The following is a 10,079-nucleotide window of genomic DNA, read 5'->3' on the forward strand; positions in this document are numbered from 1 at the left end:
AGTGCTGACGAAAAACTCACCGACTCCTTACTTTTGGCTGAGAGCGTCATGGTGGTGCTTAGCAGTCGGTGCGGCATCGTAGATGCTCGCGAAGCTTTTGTTGCATCCATTTGCAAGTTTGCCTTACCTTCATTTTTCGTTCTCTCGGAGAGACGTGAGTTATTTTATATATTTTATGCTACTTAAATTGGGCTAAGTAGGTCTTTGTTAGTTCTATTACATGTTACAGGGGTGCAACATCCTGCAGAAACCACATTTCAATGCTTTCAAAAATTTGTCAATAAATCGAAAAAATTGGCAAAGCTTTGTACCTTTTTGAAGACAATTTTCAGTCGGATGTGGGGTCGAATTTTGCCCTGGGGTAGCCCCAAGTGCTCCCTACTCACTTCCAGCCGCGCAGTTAGGCTCGTAGATGTTTGCCCCAGAATGCAAGGCTTACTCCTCTCAGCTGATGAAATTGTGACGGCCTTCCTTTTAATCTAAATACTCTTGCCAATATGCCGATCATTTAAAAAATTCCCATCAAAATATTGCTGGTATTTTACCTATTTTTTGAAGCAAAGCTTGAAGTTCGTAAACTCAATTGAACTGACATTGTGCCCAATTACAACGATCCCTCTGGATTTTCTTATTCATTTTTATTCATAATGTTTTTTTGTAAGTTCTGAATGTGTATCAGTCCTAGTAGATTGCTACAAAATGTTCAATTTTCATTTTCCTTAGTACAAAAGGTAGTGTATAGCATGCTTTTCCATCCAATTTTTTATTGTAAAATCAGGCAATTAATACATACTTCATAATTATAGAGTACACTGTGGAGGACTCTTACTAACGCACTTCAAACATATTGTGCAGTAATTTATCCCCTTTCTGATCGCCTTTGACTTGGGAGGTCATTTTTTGTCTCTGTGATACGTGAAATGCTTGCCACTTGGCGGGACTTGTGCTGCCACGTGGGGTGCAGAAGCAACTGTTATGTTTTGTAGCTTGTAATTGTGAACGGCAAAAATAACCGCATTTTTTGGTGTACATAACAACTCCTTTTGCATATGTGTATTTGGGGTAAGTGCAACCGGCTCATTTTATGTTTTCCCAAAATATATCGAGAAACTTTTTTGAAGGTTCCACTACATCAGCGTTTAAATAACGAAGAAAAAGTTAATAATTTGCGGCTTAAAACTACCAGTAATTCCATCATTAGGTATTTCGTCTGTTCAAAAAAAATGTATTTTTAAGCAATTTTTCACTTGGGTTTTTGAAGTTGATGTCTATCTTAAAAACATTACATTTTGGAGATTTTGGAAAAGATTTGTGCGGATAAGTAACTGTTTTGGGTCTGGAAGAGATCCTATTTTTTGAGGTTGTCTTGCTCCTTATGAAGTATACTGACTTAATTAAGCGGGAACTATTTGCTCAACCAGGAATTAATGGATTATATTGCATTGGTTTGAAGTTGTTAGTGGTTTTCTGTTTTTCTACTTGAAATATATTTGTTGGAACGCCTAAAAATGCATCCCATGGTTTTCACAACATCTTGCTGAAGGTAATGGGACCTTCTACTTTTGAACTTTTAGTTCCTCCTCTGTTGCAGTGGTACGATAGTTTGAGTATTGTGCCCTTTTGGTGTTGTATAGATTCCTTTCTGCCTTAGCCTTCTTGAGATTACTTTCTCAAGTATTGTTTATTTCTCATATGGTGTAATGCCTGTTATCAAGAATACTCCCCTTCCCTTTTATTATAGAATTGGACAATATCTGCTGATCTTCCATTTGTTTTGTTGTTTGCCTTATCTGTACCGATCCTCTTTCCTCATTCTGTTTAAATTACATACTTGGGTTCCGGAAATATATCCATCTATTTATTTTTGGCTCTAGCTTCAGTTTTATGCAGTTTCCCCACATCTAATTCGTAAAAAGTGCCATTGCGGTCTTACCTACAGAATGGGCCTTCTTAACCTGTCTAGGGCAAAATTTGGCTCCATTGTTTTCATGTCTATTCGACTGGTTCACGCGTCGTCTGTTTAAGCGCGTCTGACACCCTCAAAGTATGCCTTAAAAGGAGATTTTTTAGGAGTGTTTTTTCAGATAGCAAGGCATCCTAGTGTTATTCAGCAATATTCTGCAAATCGTGCCTCTATTCTTGGCATTTCCGCGTTTTGGGTAATTCATACTTGGTGCAATGCCATTACTACAAATTTTATTCTTTCAATCGTTGTGGGAGCTGTCAATGGTTGTAATTTTCATTGTGCTGCATTAATCAAAGTAAATTTGATCCAATTCTTAAACTTAAAGTCTATGAAAATGGCAAAATATCATGATTATTGTCTGCTGTATGGCTTTTTTTGCTGCTTAACTGGATTTCATTTACGCGTGGCCGTAACAACGCAATATGCTTTACCGCCACGGGGCTTGTACTGATGTTATTTGTGCTAGTCAATCGGCGAAGCCGATGAGGAAGCCTATTTTCTGCTCTATCAGCAACTACAGCTGTTTTCTTTCATAAGAATGGTTCATCTTCAACTTATTGTTGTCAAAATTATTGGTCCATATGTTTCATTTTCATTCAGTTAATCCTATTGTCGCTCTACCACCTTTTAAAATTTTTTTACATTTTCCATCCAAAACATCTAGAAACTGGCTTTTAGTTCCTGAATTTACCGCCTTTAAGGCCTAATTACTTCTTGAAAACTGTGAAATGCTATTTTCTGTCACTTTTTCCATACATTAATAGACTTCCTGAATGTGTGTGTAATTGTCAACCTTTTTGCTATGTTTTTATCAAAAAAGGAAGCATAATTAGTATTTCTGGGCTCTAACATAAATCGGCTACAATTCTTATGAATATTCAGCAATGTTGATGTTTCCTGTTTAGTATTGGTTGGAGTCAATGGGTAATGCCATCGGAACGCATGTATAAATTCATTTTCATGAATTTTATTTTTTTGTAACTTAGAACTCCGATTTAGCTCATTCGAGCGTGAAATCTTGAAGTGCAAACGCTTGAATTTTTCATGAATTTTAAAAACCTCTTCGTTTGCATCTATGTAAAATTAGAATAGTACATAGACTTATTGTAATGCTAAGTAAGCGAGGAACAGATATCCACCTACTTATCGGTTTCATGATTTTTTATACGGGGGACCAAATCATTTTTTTCAATTATATTACCGCCCCATTTTTTTCATTTGTCATCCTTACACATTCACTTTGTAAAGGATGTAAAGTTCACTGAAACATCAAGAATAGTTGTCCTCATTAGTTTTAATTATTATAAGGTCAAGAAGTATACGTTGTTTTGTTGCACAATTCCCGTTGCTCAATGATAATCTGCCTTGTACCTTGGTTCTTAATATACCCTTTTGTAGACCAGTGTGATTTCCTATTTTTCATTTTATTTTACCGACAGAGATTTCTAAACACTTGCACCACCAGCAGCAGCCGTTGGACGAGGCTACTGATCGAAGTCCGGTAGTGATTGTGGTGAATACCAGCCACGGCCTGGGTAACCTTAGCCTTGAGGTGTCCCCCTCGTCAACGAGCAGCTCTGCGGACGCAACCGCCCCCTCCTTCTCTGCCAGCTCTCATGGATCTCAAACACCTTCTTCGCTTTTCATCACGGCCAAACACATCCAGGTTTCAAAAGCGCTGCTCGAGTTGGCCAAGGTGAATGGTGCCCTGCTCGACTCCTCGTGGTACCTTGCGCTTACAACCATGCAGGTGAGGTAGTCCCCTTTCCCTGCCATAGTATCAGACTACCCTGCTTTGCTGAAGTGAAGAATACACTGATTCCTGAAATCAACATTAATGGCTACCTGCTGTCTATCCTCCCGCATTTGCATTTCAGTATTATGGATCATTAGTTGGTATTCTTTAGGACTACAACAGGAGTTATCAGGTCCATAACTATTCGGTACAAATTGCCATTCTATTTCCACAAAAATACTATACTCATAACTTCATCGAAAATGATATGCCCTATCTTAAGGGATCTGGTGTTCCTGAAATTCCAGAAAAAAAAATTAGTGTGGCTCAAATTTGCGGCAACGCGCATGACCAAAATTTTTTCCCATCGGAGAGTGGTTGGTTTAATGACACTGTGCACACATCCTTAAGTGTGACCAAGTGGATCATTTCATCTTTCTTTTTTACATATTTAACGCCGATTTACTCGACTTGTTTATCCCGTTTCGACTTCTGAATCCTCTACTGACTAAATGTTTCCAAGAAGGGCATATAATAAGTAAGTTGAGCAGGCAGATGGTTTTACTGTTGTGTTATTCAAAGTATTTTTCTTGATGGTTACTAAACTGGCATAAACATTTCCTTCCTTTTTTCGGACTTTTCGTACTCCGTGTATGCGCTATTGTTCTATAATTGTGTCAATAATTTCTGGGAATGTCTACAGCACTAGTAGCCGTTCTCATTCCGTTTTTTTCCCTCACGCCTAATTGCTGAACGCTTTTAGAACGTTTCAAAACTCGCATCCTCGTTTACCCTTCTCTGATTGGTCAACAGCACGCCCAGATAGACTGCAAATGTACTAATAGTCAAGGCCATTCGAGATTATGAATATGCGTGAGAATGGTGTGCATCGATGATATGCTCCAGTAGTCCAGTTAGCGGGCACGTGAGGATGCGCTTTACTCCTATCGTACAGTAGTACTTTATGTAGTCTTTACCGCTTGTCTGCTCTTGTTGGGATTTCGACATTTTCCGTGCTCCTGCATGTATGCATAAGTTTTAGCATTGTAGCCAATACTCATTATTTTCGTCAAATGGTATATGGATTTGCATAAAACTAAGCTGTTGGCGATCTTCAGATTCATCTAAAAATGTTACGTCTTCGGTGCCCTAAATTTCCCTATTCGCATCTTCGGAACAAAGACTGGTTGATATGCGTTTATCAAAATCCACGAAAAGTGTTTTACCAGTACTACTTTCTTAATTTCTAGACAAAGTTGTTTATGTAGTTTATTTACGGCTTTTGGAGGGGTAGTCACCTGTCTCTTTCGAATCCAGTGCGATGCAGTTGCATTGACCGATGGTTGAACGTTTTAGAATTTTCTCGAACCAAAATGCGTTTACTATTAAGAGCATTTCTTCACTTTTTGCAGTTCAAAATAGACCCCCTTTAATGCACATTTCCCTTAACAGAACCGAAACCTTTTCGTTACATACTCTAGTCGGATTTTGAGAGTCACCTGCAAACGCACCACAGCCTTAAAACGGATAGAGCTAGTTAATTTTTGGTAGGCCCAAAAGTCACCTGGGTGTATTCTGCATGCAGAAAGTGGTATCCACCTTTCAGTATTGAATCCCATAAATGTACCGTTTTTACGAGGATTCATATGTTTGGGAAGACTAGGGCAGCGCCGTTTTCTATTTTAGCGATTTAGCTCTTTTAAAGTCGTATTGTAAATTTCCGCTTCTCTAAATCTATTAGAAAGGCGATTACCCGAAATGCCTATGTTGAAGACTTTAATGCTTGATGTTGTGATTTTCCGACCAAACTCAATTATTTTATGTTTGAAATTCACCAGTTTTTTAAGCAGATCTTGATAGAAGTTAAAGAGAAGTCCGGATTTTCTACAAAAATGTAAAGACGTCTTGATGTGCCTTTTGTAATGCTGGAAGGGCATCATTCCAAAACCTGAAATAATTTTGCTGTTGTAGTGTTTTGACATTTTGTTTGACTACGGGGAATTTTAAGCCAACTTCAATCTTTAATACCAACGGTAAATCATGGCATTGGTACGGCTTATTACACCTTCAGGGAGGGCTCAGGACGCTGCACCGTGTTGGAATGAAACCTTACATAATCTAATCGAATATACCCCATTTTGCTTAGTTATGTGAAGTTTTCAACATTCTTTATTACATTTTCTCAGAACAATTTATAGTAATGGCCCAAAAAGGTGTCTGATTTGAATCATACGATTGAGCTTCCTTCGTAACTTTTTAATTTGCCATCAACTATTCTCTATTAACAGCCGATGAGAATGGATTAATAAGTATTTCCCAATTTTTGGTTCTCCAGTTTGTTGTGGATTCGTGAGCCTACACTAATTTTGAGTGTGCTTTGAAGTGCTCGATTTATCTTCTCCTTATTGAGAAAGTTATGGTATTTTCAAACTAAGAAATTACCTCCTGCCATTGGCATAAACAAATTAATGACCACTCTTGGAGTGTATCCGAAGGCAATGTCTTTAAACTTTTAACTAAGATTTGAAGGACGTTTTTACCAACACTTATTTAACTAGTTTCGATATTTTAGTGATATGAATGTTCATTTGTTAAAAGGATTCTGTTTGACACTCATTTGTCTTAATCAGACAAACTTCAGCATTTGCCATGAGGTTGCTCCACTCTGCCTAGTGCCATAAAATGGTGCTTTTATTTGAGTGATCATCATTTCGCAAAAGCACTTCTGGGTCTCCCCACTTTGATCTTTATGGATAGGTCTTCTTATGTGATGCGTGTAAAACTGCGCATATTTCATTCACCAATGCATAAGTTTGCATTTTTAAGAAATTTTGATTTTTTCCCAACATCTAGGTAAAAAGTAAGCGTCCATTCACTTCGGTATCACTTGGCCGCTTATGCAACTGAATGCTTTTTCATTAATTACGTGGATGCAATCAACAGCAAAACTGACATCGAAAACGCAAATGTTGTTGCATTTTGCTAGTATTTTGGCTTAGTAACTAAATGTTTAATTTTCTCTCTCCATTAATACTTTTAGCACCTAGTGTGGATGCTTGGGCTTAAGGCGGCCCCTTCGATTACGATATCGAGTACGAAGGCGGTGGCGTCGAACTCGCAGAATACACCCGTATCTCTGCGTCTCGACACAAGCTTCTTCGAGAATGCCAACGCGCCCAATCTGCCTAGCCAAGGCGGCAGTGTAGTCTCCAAGGCTCTGACCGAGTTGCCTACTCTCTCGGAGACTCTCTCTTCCATCTTTGAGTACTCCAGGTAGCACTTTGTACCCTGCGTCATTCTCCAACGATTCACATGTTTTGCGAACCAAAGCTATAAATTATTTTCTTTTAGTTAATTTGAATTTACTAAACGATTTGCTCACAATATCATCGAGACATTCTCAGCGCAGGCGATGCAAACTGATCTGCCAGCTAATTGATTAAGCATTCTGAACTCATGCTAGTACTTACTATGTTTTCCACCCAATTAAACGTAAAACTTGCTATCCATAAGCCAATCCGATCATTGATAAGTTTTGAATCTTACCTATTTGCTATATTACCGACACTGCAGCTTCTAATCTGTACAGTTTTGTAACAATTACCCCCGCGACGCTTACATTTGCTTATCTCATCTTTCACCATTCCTTAAGGACGACTCCTTACTTAGATTCTCGGAATATTTTGGTAAAAATCTACGTAGACAACCATTAACTTGACATTTTCTGCTCACTCGAACCATGTCATGTTCCATATCTAACTGTTTTATTCCAACCCCTCTCTAAACCAGGTCCTTTATTTCATAAGCATTAGCTCTTAAAATTCATTTGACAGCCCCTTTTGCTAAGTGCCTTTTTATTTTCTGTTTTACCATCCATAGACGTTCCCTGTATTCATTAACATTAAGTGAAATGCATTTGACAAAGTTACTGGCCAGTATGGAAATATTACAACTGATTGGGGCGGTGGTGACTTACTATTTGTTGCACTGTAAACGTGTGCACAGACTATACATTGAAGTTGGATGTAGAATCTTTGGACATTAGCGATGAGCAATGGTAAAGAATTGTTAATGAAATGTTTATAACGTCTTAGTTGTGGTAATACATTTGTTGCTACTAATGATCTCTGTGGTTCTTACCTTTGTTGTTTCATATTTTAGGACTTTACTTTTAAAATGAATCTAAAGGCATTGAATTCATCTAGAAACTGTCTATGATTTCACCCATTCCTTCAATACTAGGCTTCCTCTGCTGTCCTGTTGTGATTGGGATTGCATAAATAGTCACTGTCAGTAAACTTTCATCATGGATTTTTAATCAAGTATTATTTGAACGTTGATTAAGTAGATTGTTAATGAACCTAAATCGAAAGTTGCAGGAAACTATTAATATAACAAAGTCGTATTAAACGGTTTTTTTAACTTTGACGTTTCAGATCAATGGGTATCTATTTCTAAAGGCAACTCAAATAATGGGGTATTATCTTGCTGAGTCTAAATGTAAACCAAATTCGAAGAAATATTCTCTGCCCTGTGATTGTTAAGATCGACTGATACTATCCGCAGATTCCGTATTAGGTAAGCTTTTTTCGCCCCTTTTTTGACATAGCTCCCTATCGTTATCCTTGTCAACCCATTATCACACTACTTATGTGTTAACAATGAAGCATCACTGAGATCGTTTCTTATCAGCGTTATTCTGTGAGTTTTTAACCTTGCTGAACTTGCCTCCACTTACTTCCCATTTAGCCCACTTGTTTTATTTGCTGTTCTTTACAAAATGTATTATGATGCGGATGAATTTAATATCTTATTTGACTGACTGGTATAATAATAGTATTTCGTAACCTTCTGAGTCTTTACTTATGGTGCCTACAGACTTGTTTCATGCCTATTTTAATTTGTCTATTATCAAATTAAGATACAGTAAAATCGGACAATGTGAAGTGATGAAAAAAAAAACGACTTATATGTTCGAGCTATACCGAACGGTGCACGTCTTCTCATTACGCTGCGTTTTTAGCGCCAGCTCATATATTTTTCATTATCGGCTTTGGTGGTCTTTTAAACAAGGAGTACTAGATAATAATTTATAAATAATATCCTTATACGGTAATTAAACTTCTATGAAAGGAGGTGCCATTGCTTTTCTCGGGCTTTTTCAATTTAACTTTTCAGTTACTTTCGAAGCGAAGCATTTTCCAGAATTACTTAGCATAAAGGCGACGTCCAAAAAGACTTTTTTAACAAACGTAATGGCGGCGTTTTCTATTGGCAGATTTTGCTGGCTTAGGTCCTTTGTTGACTGTTTGCGCACATTGCTTTTTAAAAAATCCCTCTGAACCCTCTGTATATCCCCTTACTCCTTCCTTTTATTATATTTAGCGTAATCAGTATGGGGCATGAAGTACCGCCAACGTTCTCTCATGTAAACTCACTTTCCATAAGTTTCCGCCCATTTGTATGGGACCTATAGCCGTACTCTGGTTAAATAATGAAATCGCCTGATGGCGCTATTACTTAGCGAGGCCTTCTCTCGTGACGCCTGTTTTAAGCATTTGTTGAGGCCCTATTCTTGGTCGTTTTTGTCCCTTAAAGTACGCACTTGTACTGCAGCTCTCTTCTTACCGGTGGCCATCAGTAACAATTAAACAATCGTGGGTCGGTGAAAGTTTTGGACAATATTGTAACTGGGTCTATCGCTAAAATGAGTGCAAGCATAAGTGGTGCTTTTGTTACATGCCTAATTTTTTGCAGTAGCCTGCTTGATGTGAAGAAAGAAGTACACCACTGCCAAACCCGTTCACGCTACTGCCTTAGTAAGGCGAATCAATGCGTGGCATTGGTCCTACCTGATTTTGCAAAGTATATTCGGCTCACTCTTTTCATATGAAATGCAATATTTTGCTATTGCGTCCTTTTTCCGTTTTGATTTGAGCAGCACTTTTTTGTTCCCCCTCATTCATGAGCTTAAGTGCGCTCACTTTCCTACTGTTAAAGGTACTTTGACCCAGCAATAATGCTACTTATTCCGCCTTCGTGAGTGAATTTAGGTGCTTTCATGGTGTAACAACATATTTTGTAAAAGTTTCTTAATTACTGCGTTTTGCTACCTATTTTTACCAGTTTTTCCCTAATTTCGCTGACCTACTTCAGTTCAAATTTTCTTCCAGCTAGTTTATTGTTGCTTATTTTATAACTAGCAAAAGCCATTCGCTTTTAAATTACCCTGCAATAAAATTTGACCGTTTTTATTTGCTATGCTTATAAATATTCCATGGTTTTCATTTTAAAATATCGTTTAATTGCATTTCAAATTTTTTCCGACCCTCATTTTGTTGTGCTTAAAATTTCACGAAATCGATAAATGTTTTATTT

The 10,079-nt window shown here is 37.7% G+C and overlaps 1 protein-coding gene across 1 annotated transcript in view; it reads left to right on the forward strand. All coding sequences in view use genetic code 11, as the record gives it.

Moving 5' to 3' along the window:
* Window positions 1–10,079, forward strand: part of EGR_07919 (hypothetical protein) — a gene marked incomplete at both ends in the record, with an annotated part of 21,360 nt that overhangs the window by 5,703 nt on the left and 5,578 nt on the right. The window contains 3 exons of the mRNA XM_024497168.1: window positions 3–154; window positions 3,406–3,716; window positions 6,742–6,974. Of these exons, the coding sequence (XP_024348438.1) occupies window positions 3–154; window positions 3,406–3,716; window positions 6,742–6,974 (696 nt within the window). The remainder of the gene's footprint in view (window positions 1–2; window positions 155–3,405; window positions 3,717–6,741; window positions 6,975–10,079) is intronic.

Source organism: Echinococcus granulosus (genome assembly GCF_000524195.1).
Source record: "Echinococcus granulosus chromosome Unknown EG_S00090, whole genome shotgun sequence".
In the NCBI taxonomy this organism is placed as follows: domain Eukaryota; kingdom Metazoa; phylum Platyhelminthes; class Cestoda; order Cyclophyllidea; family Taeniidae; genus Echinococcus; species Echinococcus granulosus.